General features: G+C 35.3%; 1 protein-coding gene across 1 annotated transcript in view; it reads left to right on the top strand.

The window, feature by feature from the left end:
• The window catches only part of LOC108735201 (locomotion-related protein Hikaru genki-like), a 186857-nt gene that overhangs the window by 146880 nt on the left and 14094 nt on the right, over nt 1-25883 (top strand). Inside the window, exon 5 of the mRNA XM_025977459.1 lies at nt 6015-6188. Within this exon, the coding sequence (XP_025833244.1) occupies nt 6015-6188 (174 nt within the window). The remainder of the gene's footprint in view (nt 1-6014; nt 6189-25883) is intronic.

The raw sequence follows: 25883 nt of genomic DNA, 5'->3' as shown, positions 1-25883 counted from the left end.
TATTCAAATTAAGCGATTAAAATTTAGAATTACAGGGAAAACGAAGACATTAATTGAAATAATCAGCTACATTAACGCCTACAATACAGAATTTACTATCCTAATGGAAGATCGTCAAAAATTAGTTTGAATCATTTTCCAAACGTAGTCGACCCATAAAAACATATATAAACATGTATAAATTGTCGTAACATGTGAAAAATACGTCGCAGAAATTAAAAAAATCACTGCAGACTAAGAGATTAGATTTCATGATTTTGAAAAAATTAAAGATGTGCGGTATCTTTCTATATATTTGCAAAAAAATGTCAAACATCTCTATCATATAGAAAATAAAGCGTTTGAAAGTTTACAAACTGATGTAATCTTTAAAGCCAGAAACGAAAAAGATTTTTGGAAATATCCTATATCACTAAATGTCTGGCAGTTTCGACAAAATACAGACCATTTCGAATTATTTTAATCACTAAATGTAACATACATAAATACATGGGTTTTTTCATATTTAAAGTTAAGGAAGACTGCACTATTGATTTCCGTATTGAAGATCCATCTTTATTTTTATCTGAAAATAATACCACATTATATGATACCTTAGTTTGAAACAAACAGTAATTAAAATCATAAACATGTATTACTTGTATTGTAGTTACTCCTCAATTAACCATAAGTTGGACGTGTGGATCTCTCACGATCACATCCAATTAATGAAATCCAACATAGGTTTACGTTTGCTATTTTGAGCAATCTTATAAAAGTCCATCAGTTTTAGTTTGTACGTGTCTCTGCTAAACAGTAGATCGAGGGAAAAAAAAACTTAAAAAAACTTTTGGGTGTTTCATTCCCACCAGCCACTAATGCTGGTGGCCGGGCAGTCCCTCCGGACTATGCCGGAAGGTAGGGCGGAAGGCCCTCTTCAGCCTGCTTTCAGGAATCGTGGGAACGGGTGGGTGGTGGTTCGGGTGAGAAAGATGAGACGGACGAAATGAAGACAGAAGAGAATGAAAGATTATCTGTGGAATATTACTGCCTCAGCATTTGCCTAAGTGATCCAAGGAAACCACAGAAAAACTTGGACCAAGGCAGACGGACCCGGAATCGAACCGGCGTCCTCCCGAATGCTAAGCAATGGTCTAGACCTCTAGGCCATGCCGCTCGGTGTAGATCGAGGAAAATTCGATCCTTCATATAACAGAAGTCGGTCATCCCTGGCTTAGATTAACCACGGCGTTGCTGTGTAGAGCTACTTACATATCTCATGAGCCTTTATGCACGAAACGCCAACCTTATTACACTCATATTGTAAAACATTAACTTTGCTGTTATCCATGTTGCCTACTATATCACCGGGGACAAAGCTCTAGATAAATTGTGTAAGCGGTAAAAATATAAGTAGAAGTTAATTAACTAACCTCACTGTGCCGAGGTTTGTCTGGCATGAGATTCTGAATAGCTTCTAACTCAGTGTTTGTATTAAGATGCTCTCCTTTTATCTTCGTCACAATGCTCGTACAAATGGTCTTTAGAAAAGGATAAGTATAAGTAATTTTGCAGAAATAATGTCCACAGATTTAGTTAGTTCTGCTCGTTCGAGCGAATTTACTACCAACCCCGATACTCACCAGCTTCACGTCGAAGTCTGGCATAAAAAGTTTCACTTCAATAAAAGAGTGAAAACAACAATCTGTCAGGGCGATTTCAAAACGACTTTCTAAACATTTTTCCACAATAAAAAAGTTGAAAGGGATTTCCAAGTTTCTGTAGCCGATCGTTGCAACAACTAGGACAACTCCTTGAAACTAGATATAGTTGGAACGTTCAGAATTGGCATAGTCCGCAATAAAACTGTCGCATTTATTGTCTTCTTTCAACTTACAGCTTTCAAGTCAATATACGAGGTCTGTTCAAAAAGTATTGCGAATTTTTAATTTTCGCGGTTTTCATTTTTTTTAATGGCATTATATTGGTACCTACTCGTGTCTCTTACTTATACCGACAAGTTTGGCCATGTTGAATGTTTAGTTAATTTTTGACAGCTGCTTTGCCTACACGTGTTTGGGCTCGTCTTCGATTTTTGCCTATTCCAAAAAATTTATCAATGAATCTATATCAAAATTAAGTGCGTGAAAGCATTCTTGACTTTGGCATATGGTGAATCTACCTTGGTCTACGTAAAGTAACGTTTATCGGTGGTACAAAATGTTCTCAGAGGGCCAAAAAGATGTGAACGACAAAGAGCGTGCTGGACGCCCAAGTACATCAACAACAGACGAAAACATTGGCAAAATGAAGAAAACAGTATTGGTCAATCATCGAATCACCGTTAGAGAAGTTTCTAAGGACCTAAATATATTGACTGGCTCCTGCCAATTGATTTTTACCAACGATTTGGGTCGCCGCGAAATTCGTACCAAAATTGTTCAATTTCAAAAACCAGCATTGCTAAGGAGCTGCTGAACTCTGTCCGCAACGGCCCATATTTGCTTCAAATGGTCATAAATGTTGACGAATCACGGGTTTATGGTTGTAACGTGGAAACCAAAGCACAATCATCCCAGGTGAAGCTGCCGCATGATCTATGTTGAAAAAGGCGCGCCAAGTTAGCTCGAATATGAAGGTTTCGCTTACAGTTTTCTTCGATTGTAGGGGCGTGATGCATCATGAGTTCTTGCGACAGAGTAGAAAAGGTCAATAAAGAACATTATCTACAAGTTATGCCCAATTTGCGCGAAGTAATCCGCCTGAAACGCCCGGATTTGTGAAACAACAAAAATTGGCTTTTGCACCATGATAACAACCCTGCTCACACATCGTTGCTTTTGCGCGAATTTTTAGACAAAAAAAACACTCTAATAATGCCGAAGCCACCGTATTCCCCAGATCTGCCCCCCGGTGACATTTTCTTGTTTCCGAAACTGAAAGGCCCATGGGAGGACGACGCTACGCTATGATTGAGGAGATAAAGACGATACCGAATGTTTTTTTGAAGTGCTTCGAGGATTGGAAAAAACCTTGGCACAAGTGTATAACATCTGGTGGGGATTACTTTGAAGGGAACAATATAAATATTCGTGATAAATAATTTTTGAAAAAACGCAAAATTCTCGATACTTTTTGAACAGACCTCGTAGTTAATGTCTAGTCAGGACAGGCTGACCTGAGGAGTAATCACGAATTTTAAACGTATTCGTAATGTAAACGTATCGTTTGCGTGTTGTAAATTTTGATATCTACAAGATACGCTCATGGGGGTGCTGCTCAAATCTTCATAACAAAATTTCTCGATGATGATACGGGCACGTTAAAAAATTTACTATCATCAACCTATATGCAGCCCAGAGGAAAAGTCATGACCCCAATGACCGAATCCGCGCCTGGCTACACTAGAGAGACCTTGTAGGGATATCGTAAAGATAGAAAAGAAATGTCAGGTAGGAATTGCAGCGGACACTAATAAAGAAAAATTCGGTTGTAAAGTCGGTTTACTGACGATAGTTGAACGTGACAACGTCATAAGAAAATACTGATGGAATGGTTTCATTTTTCAAAAGAAAATTTTAATTTTATTTGTTTGATAGATATTATATATGGATATAGAGAAGGAGGTAAATGGTAGATGTATTATTGTATAGCAGCTATCCACGCGGACGCATCGCTCATTCAAGTAGGAGAGAGACAGATGTCGAACGCTGCCGAACGCGGAAGCCGATTGTGCCTCTTTGTCGCTCGTTCCGCGCTCTCGCTTGCAGTTCAAGCCTTAAATGGAACGCCTCAGAGCGAGGTAACGCCGCATGAGTCATGTTTTTTCGTGCGTGCAGCCGGCTCCACCGAATTATAAGACGTTGTCACGTCAAAAAGAAAAGCATCACACCAGTAAATGTGTAACAGAAAGAGATGCAGACAAGCAAAATTTGAGCATGTTGTCAGCATCATCAGTTCATCATTCTCAAGAGTTTAAGACTTCTTCAGAATTTTGCTTGCAGTCATAAACGATATAATCTATCCCTTTTAATAATTTAGCGAATTCTCCCATAAAATGAGCAATAACTTTAAGGCAGCGTGTTATTCTAAGATACGCTTAGTTTTATAAAGAGACAGAGTGAGAGAGAGAGAGAGAGGAAACAGTAAAAGATAAAATTCCACCAAGCTGCGGCACTTTAAAGACTGTTATCGCTCCTTGGAAAGCAGCTAGAGTATCTTAATGCTTCCAGTAAATAATCCTTAAACAAGCCTGCTGCCTGTAGATATCGACAAAAATGTATTTTCACGCAGGAGCGAAAAGAAGGACTCTGTCTGGGTTCAGTACACAGACTGCCGTTGTTGGCTGCTTTGCCGCAACGGATAATGTAACGCAAATGACCTATTATTATACGATCGTTTTTCTCGAAAAAGCAATACGACTTAATGGATTTAGAAATGTTCAGAGAACACTTACGAATCCCCTGCGAAAACAAACTTTGCGAAAAAGAGCTTAGGCGAACAAAAAGGGAATAGAGGGCCAAAAACACACTCGCCGCGCGCTACTGTCGACAAAGAAAAATGAATATTTTCCAACATGCATAATGTATAACTAAAACCGAAGGAAAGGCTATGCTGCCGGTAGATGTAAATTCTATAAATACGTTTCACTATACACATAACATTGAAAATGCGCTTACATTTTCCAGGTGTCAATTTCCCCCAAAATTATGATAACCCATACTGTATGCAGCTATTCGTCTGTAATTGTAAATATATAATTTATACATAATAGCATATATATATGTAAGTGAGACTACATCATTAATATCTACGTATAATGCACTTTAATTTATTTTACAACTAACCTATCTACACATCTACCTACAGGAAGTAATTTTTGATAGTGCCGCGAGGGATAAAATAAATATTGAATTTGAAATTGAAATATTGATTTGATTGAAGCCGCTGCGTGGTGTAATTGCCCAACTGAATCTATGACGTAAGTAATCTACGTGATCAACCAAATTAGTAAAGGTTTCGGTCAATAATTTGTCGAAGGTAATTAGCAAATGTGGATAACGATGTTGAACTTGTTAGCTGTCATATGATAATACAAATATAATATAAAACTGTCGATAATATACTGCTATCTGCTGATATTTATTGCTAACTGTAGTATATCAAATATTGGACAGGACCTATCAAGGCATCTGTTTGTCCAACTGAATCCGGGACGTGACTATTTTGAACTTATTAGTTCTCATCGGCACGCCATTAGCAATTTCACTTTAATTGGGATGAACCAAATTACCTTGAAAAAAATCGTTTACTTCTTGACAAGTCAAGCAGTAGGTGAATGTCGTTTTAATTAAATAGGATGTTTGGTTGGTTGGTTGGTTGGTTGGGGATAGTTTAACAACTAATCAGCTACACTCAAAATTATAAAAACATGGCATACAATTCTGGCAGTATATACCATAGAATGAGGAGCTACATTCACAAGTATATATACTTAATTTTTCCAAATGTTTTCCATTGTTTTAATTTGAGTAGCTCTCGTTAGTTTCATTTTACTGACAAATATAGGCACATATTCTCACGAAGGGATAAAGAAGTTTTTAGAACTGTAAATACAATTTTCTTAACTCGGTGATAAACGGAATTATACGAGGAAAGACTACAATAACGATAACTATAAAAAAATCCACTACATTTTAGCATACAAAATAGAAATAGGCCCGAGGACACCTTTCCCAGGAATCCGACACTACCCAGTCGTATGGACACCTGGGTGTCTTTGAAAGATTTCCCCTCTACCACAAAAGCAAAAAAAAAAGAAATCAAATTAAATTAACTTTGTTTCAATCCTCCTTTAAATGAAAAATTAACTGTTAAAAGTAATTCCTTTGGTCTTCAGTTTTAATGAACACTTTCCTGAAAAGGGACATTGCCATAGATATAAATTGAATGGCGACTTTCTAATAAATGTGTGGCAACGTCCGGTCGGTGTATTTGAATTCCGTTTTAAGTTGGAACATATCATTAATTTCCAGAAGACGCCCCGCCGACCATCTTGATAAAGATCCCATCGGGATCGGCGTCGGTCGAACCCGGGGGAGATCTGGCCGTTTACCCCGGTTCCACTATCCACCTCGAGTGCCTCTTCTCCAGACGGTTGGGCTCGCCCGACTGGACGTGGACATCTCCTCTGGGACAATACCTCACAGGTAAGTATTTTTATTTTACCGAAAATCATTTTGTTTTCATCAACCTTTTCCATACATATATAGGTATAATAAATATATAGCAAATAAAATGTACATTATTTCAGTTTTCATGAGAAATCAACGAAAAATTAATTTCTTCCCAGTTTCACCACTATTTCTATCGAAAAAACTGAATTAGTTATCAAAAATGTACACATACAAGATACAAGATGTAGATTTCTGTATAAAAGTAAAAATTACGTTGGAAATACGAAACAATATATTCATTAGACAATTACAACCCAAATCGAACCAAATTGGAAGAATATGACGTGGTACAAAGAAATTCGTACAAATACTTTCAGTCTTTTTATATATAAATAATACATAAGTCAATCAAAAAATTTAAAGCTCTTGACGAGTTTACGTTTTATTCAAAAAATTGTTGGGTAGGTCAGGCAGTCAGACTTTTCAGTGCATTTCAGTGTGGCATTAAATATGCTACTAAGTATTTGAACCATTTGATCTTCCTCCAAACGTAAATGGTCAATCATATTTATTTTTCTTACAAAATACTTTTATAACATTTTGGATGATCACTCACTATGAAGGACAATGTGGATAATGCAAGACGAAACACCACCTCATTACCTAGTGGGGGTTAGAAATTATTTTAGTCGAACATTTCTTCAACGATGGATTTATAGAGTAAATGACTCCATGACCACCAAGAAGTCCTAATTACAATCCCCAACGGATTTCTCTATTTGTAAGACATATGAAGACCCTAGTTTATACCAATGAAATCCTTTCGAACTTTGGGAAGAAATACAAGATGCAGCTAATTTTATTAGGGGACAGAGGGGAAAGAAGCAATTTAAATCAATTGTGGACTTGTTAAATTGAATAAATAAACTGAATAGAATGAATCATGTAATTCAGGCGAGTGTATTCGCTGAGTTCCACTTTAAGCTCAATGAAGGAGTGAGGAATACCAAAGACGTAAAAGATTTATTTGGTCTACTACTCAGTGGCTTAGCACAGAACATCGGCAAAAAGCTATTTTGTATAAGAACGTCTGAGTAGGGTGTGGTGCAGATACACTAAATATTATATCAATAAATTATAGCACAGTAGAATCTCTTTAAGTCGAATCTCGATAAGTCGAAAACCTCCAAAACTCGAGAAAATATTTTGTTCCCTTCCCTTCAAGCCCCAAAACCTCTATTGCTAGAAATCTCAACCCTCTATTAATTGAAATAATCAGTGTCCCTGCAAGCCATTTTGGTACATGTTTTCCCTCTATAATTATAAAAATTAAATTGGACCTCTTTATCTCGAATATAGCAATGTTTTTTTTTGCAACCTTTACAACTCGAAAATTTGAAACATATTACGTCTATAGTTCGAATAAAACTAAGTTATAGACTTTAAGGATTTGCCGACAATGTAAGTACACCAAATCTTAACCTCTACAAGTCGATTCAAAATCCTCTATGCCTAAAACTCTATAACTCGATTTTTTTGGCGTCTCGCTTGATGTTCGAGTTGTAGAGGTTCTACTGTACCTAATGAGGTCAGAAAAATACATAAATACAACTTTTTTTGACAATACTGCATCATCGCAGCATCATTACACCAACCCACCCCTGTTCATGCTACATAACTTTCTGAGTTTGTTTATAAATTTTGCGCTGTATCTATTTCAATAAACACCATTCTAAATACATCAAACTGACGATCTTTATCAGTGCATGATCCTTTTATTTGTGGATCTGAACTTTTTTAGATTAATAAGGAATTATGAATCTTTCAAAACCCTTATTAAGGTCACATTGACAAATTCTAATGTATGTAGGTGTTGCCTGCTGAATGCTAATTAAATATGAATAGTATTTTAGTAAATTCAATGATTAACTTATTTTCAAGAGCAATAAGTGCATACGTTTGTACATTAAATCCGAAATTTAATTAGGTAGCTTTGTTGGTTTGCTTTTATTGATGATATGTTTACCTTTCATTAGACTTCGATACTCCAGATAATCGATAAGGTTGACAAATTGCAAAAGTTATTCTATTACAAGGGACAAACAAAGGAAATAGAATCAAACAAAACTGCAAGATAATGGAAGTTCTTTTCTCAATAATACAATAAACTGTTTCCTTTCGGGATTTCTAGTGTATATTGGTGTATGAGATCAAATCGACGCAGGACCTTTCTGAACTTTAAATCAGCTGAAAATAATATTGTTAGATATGTTTTTCGAACTATTGTTTTTCTTTCTGAGAAACCCCAATACATCGACATATCAGCTTTTAAAGTAAAAGATAAAAAAGAAGAACTGTCGTTTAAAACAAAGAACTGAAAAGTGGAAAGATACAAATGTAAATCCTTCCCGACTAGAATTTAGGGGAGGCATGCTTCATGAATCGTGTGGACCTCAAGTTACAAATGAGGGGCATGCCGATATATGGATTTTCCAGTAGATTCCTCATCACGACCCCCCAGAAAAAGAATCAGCGACATACTGAAGTAGAATTTGCCTTATGAGTTTTCCATATGTCTTATGAGGCAAAACAAGCGCATGTACGAGGGTGGATTGATAAGTTTCCGGCCTAACCAAGAGATGACGCCACTAGGCCTACCTTGAGGTGACATTCTATAGTACCATCCTTGGATAGCTTGTAGCTATAGTTTCAGCCCGATCTCCTTGCTAGTGTAGGTTTGACAGCACGCTGAACAAGACGCCTCTGTGGTTTTCGTAAAAATGGAAAAGCAGGAAAATCGTGCTGTCATCAAATACTTTTATTTGAAGGGGTTAACGCCGAAGGAAATTAAAAAAGAGATGGACTCAACACTGGGGACATCCTCCCCGTCATATTCAACCGTTAAGCAGTGGGTTTCCGAGTTTAAAAAGGGTCGTGTGAGCACCTCTGATGGGCCTCGCTCAGGACGCCCCGTTGAGGTCACAACTCCAGATATGATCGAAAAAATTCATCAAATAGTGCTGGGAGACCGCAGATTGAAAGTGCGTGAGATAGCTGAGACCTGTAAGATGTCATATGAACGTGTGCAACATATTTTGCACCAACATTTGCATATGGAAAAGCTCTGTGCAAGATGGGTGCCGCGTTTGCTAACAGTCGACCAAAAATTGATTCGAAAAAACATTTCTACCGCAAATTTGTCATTGTATAAGCGTAATCCAAGCGAATTTTTGCGTCGATTCGTAACCGTTGACGAAACGTGGGTCCACCACTACACTCCTGAAACCAAAGAACAGTCTAAACAGTGGATTGGACCAGGGGAACCAACTCCAAAGAAGGCAAAAACAATTTTTTCGGCGAACAAGGTTATGGCTACTGTTTTTTGGGATGCAAGAGGTATTATATACATTGATTACCTTGCAAAGGGTAATACTATCACTGGTCAATACTACGCAGACTTATTGCAACGTTTGAGCCACGAGGTGAAAATTAAACGACCTCATCTGGCGAAGAAAAAAATCTTGTTTCATCACGATAACGCACCAGCGCACACGTCAATCGTTGCGACGGCTAAAATCAACGATCTAAAGTTTGAATTGATGCCGCACCCTCCTTACTCTCCAGACCTAGCCCCGAGTGACTATTTTCTGTTCCCTAATCTCAAAAAATGGCTTGGCGGTAAGAGATTTGCGGACAATGAAGAAGTAATCGAAGCTGTAAATGGTTATTTTGAGGAGCTTGACGAATCAGTCTATAGAGATGGCATTAATAGACTGGAACACCGCTATGAGAAATGTATCAGCCTTGGAGGAGATTATGTTGAGAAATAAAAAAAAAAAATTTTTAAAAACCTTGTTTTTCTTGGTCAGGCCGGAAACTTATCAATCCACCCTCGTATAACCTTATAAAAAAGTGGGCAATCCCACCATCTTTCTTATGTGGGTTCGATAAGGCAAACTTCAAATATGGGAACTCTTCTTAGACAAATTTGTGGGTCATATTTCAAAATTATTAGCTGATGGTATAATCCGATTGATTTTCCCAATCTTTTTTAGTGTGAGTAGCGATTTTTTTCAGGAAAACAATCTCAAATGGTACCGGTGCGAATACGACGATAGCAGGACGTTTCCACTTGAAGCTGGCGGTAGCCACTCGGTTTCGGGCGCAAATTCAGCCACCACCGCTGATCACCGTATAAACTAAGGTGGCTTTAAAACACTCTCACACTCAGCCACTTCTAGTTTTACAGAATAGCAGCTGCCCAGTCGGATCACAAACTGCGGTAGCAGCTCGTCTTCACTATTTGAAGCTAGCGACAGACACTTCATTTCCAGCGCAAGCTTAGCTACTGTGGCTAGCCACCATTTGAAGTGGGGCGACTTGCACAGTTAGGCCGCTTGTATACTTATTAACGATTAGTAGGTTATACAAACGGTCACGTGCTGAAGAATTGTGACCTTGAAGAAATCTGCGCGAAGATAGAAAGAATACACACTAGGCGTGAGCAAGACAGAAATAGTTGGAACAAGCTTGAACGAGCAGAGCTCTCGATGGGCGGTCTTAGAAGATCGGCTAGAACTGTACAGTACTAGACGAAAATGTTTAGCAATTTCTTAAAACAAAAATGTATATACATTAACAATAGAAAACACAGCAAAAGTTTTATAGGTGTGTAAAGCGTTAAGTTAATTCACTTGTTATTATTTTTGGCTAAATACGCTTTTAAATAAAGCATATTATTAAATTTTAACGAGGTAGTGTAAATAATTTTGCAAATGGTACTGTAGACTTTTGTCTAGTTCTCGTTCGATGATCGGTGGAGAAATGAGCTCCGCAGACAAATACGATTGAATTTGGAATTATGCTACGGCGCATCCTAATAAAGGGAAGGGGCATATCTCCAACTTCTTGAAACGAACAGTATGTTGTATGCAACTGAAATGGTATCGACACTAATATAGCGATACCAGTAATCGAATTGGACCACAAGCTGCAGTAGCAGCTCGTTCCAGTTACTTGAAGCTAGCAGCAGCCATCCGTTTTCCGGTGGCTACTGCCACTGGCCACCTTTGAATCTCGGACAGCTTTGACACAATGGGGCCGCTCGCACACTCGGTTACTTGTGTCGCCACTAGAAAAGGCCACACGTAGCGGTTGCCGGCGATACGTATCGCCACCAGGCGATATTGTAAAACTGTGGTGGTCGCCATCATCTTTTTTCTTACCTATATGATATACCGTGCAAATGCCTTCATGCACATTGTGTGTATATATGCAAATTCTGTTAACTTACGTAATCAGTAATGTCAATAGTAATTACGTCCACCGCACGTGTATATTCATTACATTATAATTGGTTTGTTTCTGCATTTATGTGTCTGAATGTATTAATGAAATTGCTTGTTACTTGTGCAATAATAATAATCAACGACTCTATCGAACAATTATATTATTAAAAGACCCGGTTGCGGCTGCATTTTTGTGGCTTTCTCTCGAATTATGTGAAACAATTGAATTGTTGTTTTACGATAAACTCCGAAAATTTAGTTAACCGTTTTAATTAAAGTTTGTCATCTAGTTACGTTCATTTTGTGAAGTCAAAAAATTAATTAAACAGCCGTTTAAGCACATAATAGATAGGTTTATATTTTGTAAAAAATCTATGAATACCCCGACAGAGTAAAAGTCCCTCATTAAATTATCAGCAAATTTTATGTAACTTTCAACTACTACTTCGCTAATGTTTGGTTTTCACACATGGCGAGCTACTGCATGAGTATAAAAGGTAAGAGTAAATTAACAAATTTTGTGCTCGCGAACGGCTAACTTGCAAATTCGAAAAAAATTATTAAAAACATCTATACTTGGAATATATTTCTGTAAGGGTGCGAAACGTGAACGTTGAGTTTGGAAGAAAAAAGGTTTGAACCATTCAAAATGTGAGGTTACAGGCGAATGACGAAAATACCGTAGGTAGAAACGGTTAAAAATAGCAGGTATTAAAAGAAATAGGACAATTACGGCATTAAGGGTGCTACGGATATGATAATTAAACAATTGAAACATATTAGGAGTACAAATAAGAGTAAAAAGGAGCGGAGGTAGATCTAAGTTAGATTACTATTTGCGATAATAGTTAAAGATGTGGGATGTTAATTTCTGGAAAATGCGAAAATTGGATGAAGATAGGAAAGTGCATGACGAACCACGCCTCGGACTAATGATTTTGTGATGAAGAAGTTGTCCAAAAAATGACATGATAATGAGGCGACCACCTGCCATTACTGACAAGCTCATTTCATTTCTTTTTTTTTTTTCATTTTTGATGTTGACAAATCAAAATAGATTAAGGCTAAAACTAACGATTTAACAGATTTCGGTCGAATGCTTTTTTAATTGTAAATACTTTATTAGCTACGTAATTGTTGTTTCATTGGAGCAACCGGTGATTTTGAAGAAGAATTCAGAGAGCAGTTGTTAAAAATAGAACATTTTTACTAAAATTTCAAGCCAATCAGAAGTACATTGTCAAATGCAGTACCCACCACCAGTTATGCCGTAATCCGTTAAATCCCTTTCGATTTTTTTAAACTAACTTTTTCTTCTTTTATACCCACCACCCCTAAAGTCTGATTCCATTCTCGAAAAGAAAAGTTATCGGATGAAAAACGCATCTAACAATATTATGTCCAGCTGATTTAAAGTTCAGAAGGGTCCTGGAGGGATTTGATATCGCAAACTAATATAGGACAGTAATCTCAAAAGGAAACCATTTGCTATGTTGTTGGTAGCAGGGTTTACATTATCTATCATTTTTTCCTCGTTTTAGAAGGACTTTCCCAATTTTTTGACCGTATCGATTATTTGATAACAGAAAATAAATAATAAAACATAAATGTATCTAAGAGAGCTGCAGCATTAGATTTATTGTTTTCTTGTTTTAGCAATTTAATACAGATAAAAGTCTCAATTCTTTTATTACTATTGTATTATTATGTAAAAATATATATAATCAAGCCAACTTTTGAAAATGCATTAGGTACTGTATTTTCCGTCATTTAACGTATCATCAAGGCTGTCAAATAAAAATGAAAAGATTAGCTCAGTATACGAATGAGTGGAGACACATCAGTCTTAGGACTGACTACCTTACGATGATGATGATTCTGTTCTATGAAATGAAGGCTCTCATAGAAATATTATGCTAACAGATTGAATATTTCGAGATGTTGAATTAAAAAAGAAAAGCATTTAGAATCTTTAAAATAAAGAAGCTGCAATATTTGGGTTACGTGATGAGAATCGCAAATATTAACTGAAAAATAGAATATAAACGTAGTCCTAGTCGTCGTAAAACATCGTGGTATGTAATGAGCACTCCAGCGGAGTTATTAAGGGTTGCCACCCGTACTTTATTATAAAGTATTGTACTCTATTTCGACTGTGCGTACGTTATACTTTACAAGACACATAAAATACGCAAAAATACTTTATTTAAGGCCTTAAGTAAACATCGTAATTTTGTAAGCGATTATTCGAAATTCAGAGTATTTTTACATCAATAATATTGCACAGAAAAATGGCAAGCCATATTTACGGAACAACCTGATTTCCCAAATCTGTTCAAAGTAGTGTCACTTTTGCTGTCCGTTCCGGCCACTTCAGCATTTACAGAAAGAGTATTCTCTGTTATGAACGCAAAGTGGCGGGACGACAGGAATAAAGCTTCATTAAAACTAATTAAAAATGAACTTTTAGTTTACTTAAATCTTTGTTTGCCATGTTTAGAGGCTATTAATGTATTTAAGAGCGACAGCAATTTGTTACTGGCTGCTAGGTGTAACAAAAAATATGTTTTTAAAAACAAAAAATAAAATACTTTATTTTTATGCTGAGTACTTTTTTTTTAATCTTTTAGTCGGGAAATACTTTATGTAAAGCCTTAAAAGGTGGCAACCCTAGTAGCAGTAGATATAGTAAAGATAATACTAATAATCGCCAATGTTGTTGGTGGACAACGCACTTAAGGAAGAAGAACATAGAATTACCCGTAGGAAAAATTTCCATTGAACTTCAGTGGGAATCAATGGAAAATTTGTAAATTCCATTCAAAACCATTTGGCATAAATGGAAAAATAATTGTTTCCATTTACAATAATTCGATAATTGCTGGTTTGATTGCTTAACATGTAATAATAACGGAATAGGTAACTAGGAAAGTTACATCCAGGGCTCAAGTCAATCTGTTAGCGACGATAACATAGAATCACTTGCAACATCTTCTCAACTGTGAAGATACTCCTAAAGACGTGCACTGATATCTATTTATGAACAGAACACAGAAATATTCAAAGAACTGTTATGGGAGAGATTTTGTGAATATAAAACACTAAAATAGCAAGCATATTTCATCAATTAAATTGATGATCAGACAACTTAAAGATGTTGATGATAATATCGGCAATGGTGTTGTGTGTTCAAAAGTTAGTTTACCGTCCAGCATCGAATTCCAAAAATCTAACAATAGTTTATTAGACTATTGAATATTTCACAGCTGACCCGCAATTTATTTTCAGTGGAAGTATCATCAGGCAAAAACTTTCTATTCCACTCTTATATAAGTAGATGTAAATTTCGTGATTCCTATGATAATATGTCGTGCATCTGTACGTGAAATAATATTTTATGGCTGCTGAACTTCCGTAGAAAAAGTCATTTTGAATGTAACATAAGCAAAAAAAGTTCCACGAAGTTGTGGTATGATAGACTTCGACATGTCAACGTATACTTTGAAGAAGACAATTGAGCACAACACAATAACGGACCCATGTCTTGATGATCGAAAAGGTATCTTTTGTAAAGCATGTAAATTCGGTAACTATAAAATCTTAGTAAGAGAGAAATTGGAAAATCCGGGTAAAGTAATTCATACTGATGGGTGTGGTCCGATGAATATCGTCATCAACATCATCCAGTGGATCCAAATATTTTGGTCTATTCAAAGATAGTTATTGTGGCTAGAGAATTGTATATTTCCTATAAAATAAGTCATATGTACTCAATAAATTCAGAGCTTTAGTAAAGAATCGCATAGAAAATAAAATCAAAAAAGAGGTCATAGAGGAAAGGTGAATATAACAACATGGATTTAGAAGATATTCTAAAGAATATCATGAATATTCTGCACCTTGTACATCTCAACAAAATGGTAAATCAGAAAGGAAAATGAGAACTACTGTTGAGAGTGCACATACGATGTTAATAAACAAACATATTCCCAAAAGCAGTCAGCATTGCAGTGTATCTTACTAATAGAAAAGCTTTAAGTCAGATAGATGGTATAACGCCATATCAAAAATGGTTTGGAAAGAAGCCAGAAATGAAGCACATCAGTATTTTTCGAAGTGTCGCTCATATGCCACTTCCTGCTTAGTTTGGAAAAAAGTCATAAAAGTATTATTTGTTAGATATGATGGTTATAACTACATCTCATACGGCCCAAAGAAAAGAAAAGTACTGACGGAGGTTTTTAATGCAAATTAAACATTTAGTGTCGGGAAAGAAACAGTTTTACAGACAATTTACAATTATAAAAGAAGAATAGCATCCAGAAGATTAAAACTTGGTTGAAAGAAGGGATAAAGAAATTAAAAAAAAAAGTAGAAGATGAACATTTTGAATACACTTTTCAAGACAGTCAGGAGTACGATAACTTTAAGTATGTATATTTTGGAAGTATCAAAAGAACACCAATCAACTTGGTAATCATTCCAGGTAAAAACAAAAATTATACAACTTAAAATATAAAAGACAGAAACGGCACCAATATTATAGACAAAATACTCAGATATGATGACAGACACGTCTACGCGATTATAAACTTAAACGAGTTAAGTCATCAAAAGTTTCAAAGGTGTAGATGAGATGTCCTTCAAGATCATAAAAACTTTTATCATTTAGGATTAATATTTATTAGGAAAACTATTCAAAACTAAACGGTAAGATTCCAAATTACTTTCAAGAAAAGCTAACGCAATGAAACTATAGGTGTTCCTACTAAAACATTGATGAATCATCTACAAATATTTCCACAAATGACAAGACACCCAATCGGAGCAGAACCTGTCAAAGGCATTTGTATTAGTTCCGTCAAGTAATAAGACATTTCCGTTTCTGAGTGAAGAAGTAGTAGAGTTAGGACGTTCAAAATTGGCATAGTCCACAGTAAAACTGTCGCATTTACTTTCTTCTTTCAACTTACTAATTAGACTAGAGCGGTTGCTGACAGAACGCTTGGTTTTACTCACGACAGGTTGCAGAAAATATCGTAAACATAGAAGAGAGATGCCAGGTATGAATTGCAGCGGACACTAATAAAGAAAAAGGAATAACTTACACTAATTAAGCTGTAACTGAAAAAGATGCAGACATGAGCATCGGACTTTGTCTATACTACATATGAAGTATTTCCTAACTTAACAAGAGCGTGTTGAAAACGCAGCAAATGACTACAGACCTAAGTGGAAACAAGAAAGAGTGTACGTAATGTGACCATACTATTTTTTTGTCAAAGCGGGACGTCCGTTGTAGAATTATGTAAAAAAAAGTTTGTTCTTTTACAAGTTTTTTTATTAAAAAAGGGTAGGGTACGTTACATTACTTATAGTTAGGCTGTATTTTACTTTTTGTCGGCTGAACAAATATTTTTTTAAACCTCTGATTTCGTTTTTAGTTACGAATTGACCTCAATACACAATTTATTTATGTTAATCTTTGTAATCAAAATGGCTTTCAACTGTCCTTTTTTACTCGTCCATATTTTGTTCATTTGAGAAAAGACTTTTTTCGACAGGTGCGTTACTTCTAGACAGACACAAGACGTAGTCAATAATTATAGTAAAATTCGTTAAGTGGATATTGTTTGGTCTGTTTGCGAAAGCGGGACTTTTATGCCATCGCTGGGGACAGCGGGACGGACAGCCTGAAAGCGGGACGTATGGTCACCTTAAGTATACGTCGCTCTCACTTTATTGCGGACTTTGCCAATTTTGATCGTTCCAACTATAGGAGCAATGTACACTACAGTATGCCAGCCGAACGAAGATATTCGAGTGCGACGTTATGAAAGGAGAACACGTTTTCGCCTGAGATTCCCACAAAATACTTTACTTTTAGGAAGCGTCAAAGGATTGCACATGCATCTCGCGTTTGAAATAGCTCAAATCTATCTAATAACAATGGATGTCTAAATAAAAGCGTATATGTCAAGTAGCACGAGAATATTTGTATTAATAGTTATAAACTCGGCTTTCGAAAAGATTTTGAAACAGGACAGACACTCTTCAGTTGCAATGCTCACATGCACTTCGTTGATTTTTCAAAGATCATTTATAAATTCTCCCATAACAGACTTATTCAGCCTATATGGAAATATAAATTAATTGTTGAGATGCACCAAAGAAATAGCAAATTTGTACTGATTTCAAAAAACAACAAACATTCCAAGGATATTCAAAATAAGAGGAGATTAAAACAGGACTATGTATTGTCGCGATTGCTTTTCAACATCTGCTGGAAAGGATCGTATTGAAATTAATGAAGATTATGTACCTAATAAATGAAAAACACTTGTCCATTTATTTTCCGGGATTAATCACCTTGGCATTGGAGCCCTACCTTAGGCTGCTACCTACACAAATAATGGAATCGCATACATAAAAATAATTGCTGTATAAAGAATCCGAGAAGTGCTTCGAATAAAATGAAAAAGATTCGATGCAACAGCAAAGTAAGATACTTATGAGAATCAATCGAGAAACAATCGCAAGTTTGGAGATTAGATATTATAGAGGGGTAAGAAAAATATCACTAAGAGGAAAAAAAACCAGGAAGACGCAGATTATCTTGGTTGATGAATTTAAGGAAGTCGTCGGGAATAACCCGGACATGGACACGCACCTCCACTTCTTCCTATCTTGAGCTAATCTTTGCATATCCCTAAAACTACGACATCTCACATCCTTAACTATTTGCGAACAGTAATCTAATGTAGATCTACCTCTACTCCTCTTAACTCCTATTTCTGCCTCTAATATGTCTCTGACTAGGTGTCCTACCAACCTATCATACCAAGGAACAAAAAAAAAAGTTGCATACAATTACGTTATCCAATATAAAATAATTAAATGCTACCATGTACAAAAGAAATATGTTGTTTATATGTTTCATTAGATTATTTTTAGATTTTACTCTAACATTCCAACATGGTATATTTCGGCTGTAATGCATAATCAGTTATACGAGGTCTGTCCGAAAAGTATTCGACCTTTTATATCTTCACGCCAGAGTGTTCGAGCGATTTCTGCAAAGCATGAACGTCAACAGTAAAGCCTCACGATCTTATCACTTGCTCGCTGACATTTACAGGATGGACGCTATAGTTTTTTAAGAGTATTTTGTTGAAAAACATTCTCGCTAACAGGCGAAATGGCTGTTCCAGTATAGTTCATACGCAGCGTGTATATCTTTACAAAGCCTTTTTTGCGTTCATCGGATTTTGTTATTGTTACAAATGACTGAAAGATCAGATCAACAAATTTGCATCAAATTTGGCTTCAAACTCGGCAAAACAAAACAACAATCTTTACAGTGGAACCTTTCGTCCGAACCACAGCCAATAAAAGCACGTCAATGTTGGAGAAATGTCATGTACGTTTTTTTTTATAATTAAGGTGTTGTTCACCACTTATAAGCACCGATAGGTCAGATAATTGATAATGAGTATTACGTTGAAATTCTTAGACGATTGCATGATGCGGTGATAAGAAGTAGACCACGTTTTTAGTTAGACTGACCTAACTAACTAAGCAGATTATCACACTGCTAAGCCAACCTCCGTGCAGTCCCAATATTACCCCCTGTGACTTTTGGTAGTTACCGAATTCGAAAAAACCGGTTTAAGAACACCGGACAATAACTAACTAAGCAGATTATCACACTGCTACGCCAACCTCCGTGCAGTCCCAACATTACCCCCTGTGACTTTTGGTAGTTACCGAATTCAAAAAAAACCGGTTTAAGAACACTGGTTCGGCGACAATGAGATGGTTGAAGATAATGCGACGGGGGTACTCAATACTATTCTAAAAACTGACTTCCGGGACTGCTTCGAAAAGTAGAAACACCGCTGAGAGCGTCAATTAAATAGGGACTACTTTAAAGGATGCGACTCGCCCGTCGACAAAAAAAAAACGCCAGCGCGAAGATATGCAAGCAGGTCGGATACTTTTCGAACAAACCTCGTACACTAAACCTGTAATGTAAGCTGTGGTATCTTACTCTACTATTTATTCATAAGAAGTTCACTGTGACCCCTTATGCAACATACCCATGCATAGCTACTGAGGCACTGATGGGAAAAAAACAAAATTTTTATGATAAACAGCTCAATATTATGTTTCGTTATATTTTAACGTGCTCAAATATTTTGATTTATTATAAATCGTTGAAAGAATTTAGGTCCCGTGCCCACAGTAACAAAAAGGTTAATATTCTTGATTTATCGGATAACTGCAGTACAGCCGTTCGATTTCCAATAAGGGCCATAGTTCAATTGGTGGTAAGGAAAACACTTTGTCGGCCAGGTCATTTTTTTCTGAAAACGGTCTAAAAGGAAATGGAAAAACAAAAGGGAGAATTTAAGCGTCGGCTATTGGACACTTTTTGTTCGGGTTCTTGCGCTCGGAGAAAACTTCTCTGTGGCACAATATATCACGTCTAATAGATTTTCAGAACAGTCACGTATTTTTCACGTATCGGAACGTGTGTTTTGATTTCGGAAAGATCGGTTTGTTTTTCTCGGTTCCCAGCGCGTCGTGCCACCACCGTGCCCTTCCTTCGAATACCTACCGAAAGTGAAGCCTTCGAAAAAAACATAATACAACTTCGACGTTTCGATTACGTTTCAAATAACATGCACATGTCAAATGTCATTCGGGAAATGTAATGTTCTCGTAACACAAAACAGACTCCCTCGCATTTTTTTTTTCAAAGGCAGGCACGTATTTGTTATTGGTTTCAACAGGAAAAAAATTGGTTTCATACTAGCAATCGCTCCCAATTCCCAAAGTTGGATTAGAGAAGTTTTTATATTATCAGGGAAGAAAATATTTCATTTAAAAGAAAGTGGTTACACTTCTAATGGTATAACATTCCTAAAATGTAGATGTTTTTTTTTGAAAATTTCAAGTAAATTTAGTAATCTTTTTTTTTAACTCGAAACATATTCCCTAAAATTAGCAAAACCAAAAAAGATAGATAAAATATTCCTATTAACAAACAAGGGGATGCAAATAATTTGCGTCTTGTTAAATTTGTTTCCAATATCGCCTTCCCTCTTAACTATTACAAAGTAAACCCCAAATATTTTGTCTGGAATAAGTTTTTATACCTTCTAATTAAACTGTCCAGTACCCAGTGGTGGATTTACAGTAGGGGCATTAGGGACTAGTGCGCAAAGCGGCAAATTCTTAGGAACAACAAAATTCGGATTGAGAAAAAAATTTTTTTGCGCTATCAAAATAAGTGTGCATTTGCAAATAAACCTCCTACAATTGTTGTTATTGTTTCATAATTGTAATTGTTTCATATTACTTTTATTCAATGTTGGGCAGCAATATCTGTTAAATAAATCAACCGTCTGAGGCATGGTCCACGACATTGGTAATAATTTTACAGCACAATCTGATAGCTGAGTACCAAATCTCGGTTTCACTAGAAATTTGAACGTCATTTCAAACAAAAAAACTTTTTTAGAAACTTTTTCTCAAAAATATTCTTGAACCGATCAACTAATTTTAATGGGATTTACAGCATTCGGCGTAGGTTTTTGAGCTTTACTTTCCTCTGATTTCAAAACATCGAGATGTGATGTATCGATTTTCGAAAATCGACCTGAAATCAATAACAAAATTTTGAAAAATTTATGGTTTTTACAGCGGAAAGACAAAGAGTATTCTGAACCCTCATATCCATCTTGTGCAGAATATTTGTAATAGGGCGACATTTTTTACGGTGCCCAGGGCGGCACTAAGGGAAAATTCGGTTCTGATTATAGTAAAACAGTATTGTCAAGTTTGTTCAAAAATGCCAATAATTTATCGAAACCACCAGACGTGCATGGTGATTTGGATGTTCTAAATACTCGTCAAAACTCGTTTCGTTTGCTCTATAAAAGGAAATTAACATAATGACAAGCTGTGGGCTGTACGTCGCCATCTACTAGTATTTACTGCTAACTAAAATATTCCAAATATTTGACAAGGGTCTTATGGAGGTATCTAATTGCAGCAGTTTCTATGAGAGAAACGTAAACCAAATTAATAAAAGTCATTAAGTTACTTTACTGACCATAACTTGATATTAAACTATTAAGAAGGTTGAAATTCCGAAAGTTTATTTGGATTGAGAAGCGAAATAATAATTACCTTTAAAAGGGAAATAGAGGAAATGGTTGACACCAAAAATCACCTACTTCACCACCTTAGAAATGCGACTTGCGTCATTTCAAACGGTTAAAGATGGGACCTTGAGAAAAACTGTGAGTGAATTTGGAATTTTGTCACTGTGTATACAGATAAAGGGAAGCAGCATATTTCTAACCGTTAGAAATAAGTTGTACATAATATTATTGGACACCAATGATTTCATTTTCGTATGAACTAAAGGAAAATAATACATAATAACTCTATTATTATCAAGAATGGAAATGATATATTAAGATTCAAAATCGCTCTGGAGCAGATCACGGAATTGCTAATTACGAATCTGATTTCAAACACGTCAAATTTAATATGGCAGATCCAATATGGCGGTCAATGTTTCCGATTAAATTATTGAAAAGAGAATCTAAATGAATATTTCAAAAATATTTGGAGGATTATAAACCTGGAGAAAATTAAAAACAAATCCGACTACAGAAGATGTGGATTCATTCACACAAATAATTATTAAAAAACAAAGTTATAAACCGCTGAAACAAAAGCTCTCTTAAAAGTACAGTTGAATCCGCTTATAATAACATCGCAGGGAAATGACAAACACGTCATACTAAGCGGGCGTAATACAAAGCATAGCCTTAGAAAATAAACAACTTTCTATTTTGACTAATTATTTAGTTTAATAGAGAGAAAAACTACAAATTGTATATATTTATTAACAAAAAAAGAAAAAGAACGATGAATTGTAGTATCAATATAATAAGAAAGGTCAGAAAAATGAGCGAAAATGCTGTTATTAATCATTTGGGTCACTATAGCCAGATATAATTTCTTGAGAATCAGTCATAATAAACGATATGTCATTTTAAACGGAATCATTATATCCAAACTTTCCTATAGAGAATTCAATATGAAAACCAAACTGCAATTACTACATATTAAGCGGTTGGTCAATATAGGCGGAGTCATCATAAACGAATTCTACTGTACATTAATGAATATAAAAATACTCCGTATGTTTGGATGGTTTCCGTTGGCAATAAATCATAGCTGACCTGCTTAAATGCAATTTTGACAACTATGAATATTTTTCACCCGTTTTATTACAAGGGTACATGCTTTACTTATGTAACATGAAACTCAGTTAAAGTTAGCTATCGAGATATAAAACAGTCCTTGCTAGATTTATATTCTGAGTAGGTAATTTCTATAGATACACTTGACAGTTTTATACGTTTAATTTTTAATTCAATTTTAAACATGTGGAAAATTTCCCAAGTAATCTCAATATTTATATTCGAACTTTATCCTGCAAACGACAATAAATTTGAACATAGAGATAATTCTATTTAAAGAAGTACTCGCACATTGTAATATAAGTATAGATATCTACCGAAAGCTTGAAGGAAAGTACTAATAAAGGGAATTATCTTAAAATAGAAACGCTTTTCTCTTAATAAATTTAAATTTACAACTTCTTATCAATTATTATTAATCTAAATGATTCGCCATCTGACTATTTTGTTAGTTATTATTTATGTATCTACACTCTCATATTCTTATATTCGTTGAAACTTTAAATGCGACTATGCAGGTACAACTCGTTTCAAACTGTTACAGATGTGACCTTGAGAAGGAATAGACAGAATACACACTAGACGTGAACAAGACAAATAGTTTAAATAAGATAAAATATGATTGAATTTGGAATTTTGTCACGGCGCATCCACGTAAAGGGAAGGGGCATATCTCTAACCCTTTAAAAATTTGTACCTACATACAATAAACAATAAAAACAGGTATTTACAAGGACAACCAATCAGTATATTAGCGTACTTAGTGAGTATGGATGTTAATTATACGAAGATTAAGAAATTAAAAAAAAAAATCACTCTAACTCTCACTAACATGCTTAATTTCACTTTCGTATTAGGTTAAAAATATAGTAACATAAATGAAACTAAAATATTATTTCGATTTGTTTCTTATAAACAATCATAAAAGATCCTACCTGTATAATAATAATAATAATACAGGTAATGCAATACAAAAACTAGAACATCTCGTAAAAAAGTAAAAAAGTACAAATAAATAAGTAATACTCATGAGAAGCAATTACTGCAAGTAAAGATATTTCTATTGTACCTACCTATAAATAATTCTTACGTTTATTTCACGATCTGCACTTGTAGTAGTGTAGGTACATCATAGTTCGTATTTATTTTTTATCCTTAAGTGCTTTTTAGTAAGAATGCTGCAAATACTTAATATTCTAATTACAATTACCAGTATGAAGTAAGTCACAGCTTATCCACTAGCAATTGCTATCTTCTTAAATAAATAAGATGAAATCTTTCACAAACTTGTACAGTAGCATGTCTGCGACTAAAACAACACTTTTGCTACCGTTAATCCTCGGCAGTATTGATTAAGTTGCACAGTAATTATTCACTTCTTGTTTTTGCCATCACAAGCTGCAGTATAAAGACTGAACTCATTTATTCGATTAATTTACTATAATAATGTAATTAGTAATCAAAAAGGACTACCTAACGCCAATATAATTTTATCACTTAAAAATTCTTTATTAATATTAATTATTATTAATAATAGGGATTATAAATCCACCCTTGAACAAAGGAGTACATGACTCTGTAAAATGTCTCGTTACGAGTGCGTATTTATATTATACACAAAAAAATTTATGAGTGCTTTCAGCACAGAGCAAAGTAGTATTTCGTAAATGAAAGTTAGATCAGCAATTTCTTATGCTGAAGTGTACGACGTGTTGCATAGCTATTTACCTTTCCTTTACAATTCCCTTAAATTTTAGTCATTGATTACTGTACATCTATTAAAAACCCATAATGGCCGACATCAGTAACAATGCGACAACAATTGAAAAACAATGATGGCCGACAACAGCAACCATTAGAAAAGAATGATGGCCGACATTACGTCATAATATTGTTCACAAAAATGAATTTCGATCAGTCAAAGCAATGGTTTCGAGCTCACAGTGACTCATAGGAGAGAAGAACTAGTATACCTAAGTATTATTTAGCATTATTGGTAGGTATAGGTTACTATTTCGATTTTTGTTTTAATTTTTTCTGTTATCCGGAAGTACGGTCCTATTTATATCTTTTTATAAATAGAACACAATGTCATTCTCGAAAAACCACCCCAAATAATCCGTACACAAGTAGTCAATCCCGCGAACCATTATTTCTGTACACGAGAATAAACCACCTCATCAGCGGTTCTTGTAAGCGCCTTACCTTCCCATTAATGGATCACCTTCAAGGGCAACCTTTTGTACTACGTTAAAGCTCCTTCTTCTATCCCGTTGATTTTAAGGGAACAGAAGCTCTGAAATACGGCTTTACAGGAAGCGTTGTAGCTCTCACGAGGTGCTACAAAAAACTCCTCAGCTCGTAAATATGTACTAAGCACGCCGCTACCACTTTACCACCAAAATAGTTCCTTCCCGAAATGCACTTTAACGTAAGATTAACGGGAGAGAATATTCACTTTTATATATTCAAAAATTGAATTGAATTAGTATTTTAGACACGTTTTTTCAATAAAGTACGACAGATCCTAGATTATTTTAATGTTTGTTTTAATTTGTAAATTGTAAAATGCTCTGCAAACTGATCCCAAAAATGCTTTTATTTTTTTTTGTTTCATGCATCTTAGATTAAATCTGTAAGCCATGAAACTCATGAATTTAGCACTTATATTTGGCGGTCTTCCAAACGACATTCTATCAATGACCCTAAGGTCAAATATTGACGTTTAGATACGTCCAACACGTCAAGAGGTTGATTTATAATTAAAAATTTTGACAGCATCCTAGATATCAAAAGTAGGCCTAAGGCAGTTCCAACTTTTAGTTAAACATTTTAATAGTCAGCTAATTCTAGAAAGTCGGATCTTGAAAGAAGATAGTAGCAAAAATTATTGCTACATGGCTATATATGTGTACATGCAACCAGCCATACACCAGAATTTAATGATTATAGCATGTCATTCGAATGTATGCAACCAAATATACACCCGAATGTAGACATTTAGAGCCGCTCCTTAAGTCGATCGCTATTACTGCATTTCACGCATATTTTCCTACAATCCTTTTACGTCATTTGCTACCTTTTATAGCTACTATTTAAATGCTACACCAACTTGTCCTTTTTCTGCTGTATCTAATCTGATCAATTTTATTTTT

The sequence above is a fragment of the Agrilus planipennis genome, unplaced genomic scaffold (assembly GCF_000699045.2).
Source record: "Agrilus planipennis isolate EAB-ADULT unplaced genomic scaffold, Apla_2.0 scaffold27, whole genome shotgun sequence".
In the NCBI taxonomy this organism is placed as follows: Eukaryota; Metazoa; Arthropoda; class Insecta; order Coleoptera; family Buprestidae; genus Agrilus; species Agrilus planipennis.
The sequence above is the reverse complement of the archived record's forward strand: the minus strand, read 5'-3'. Positions and strand labels throughout refer to the sequence as shown.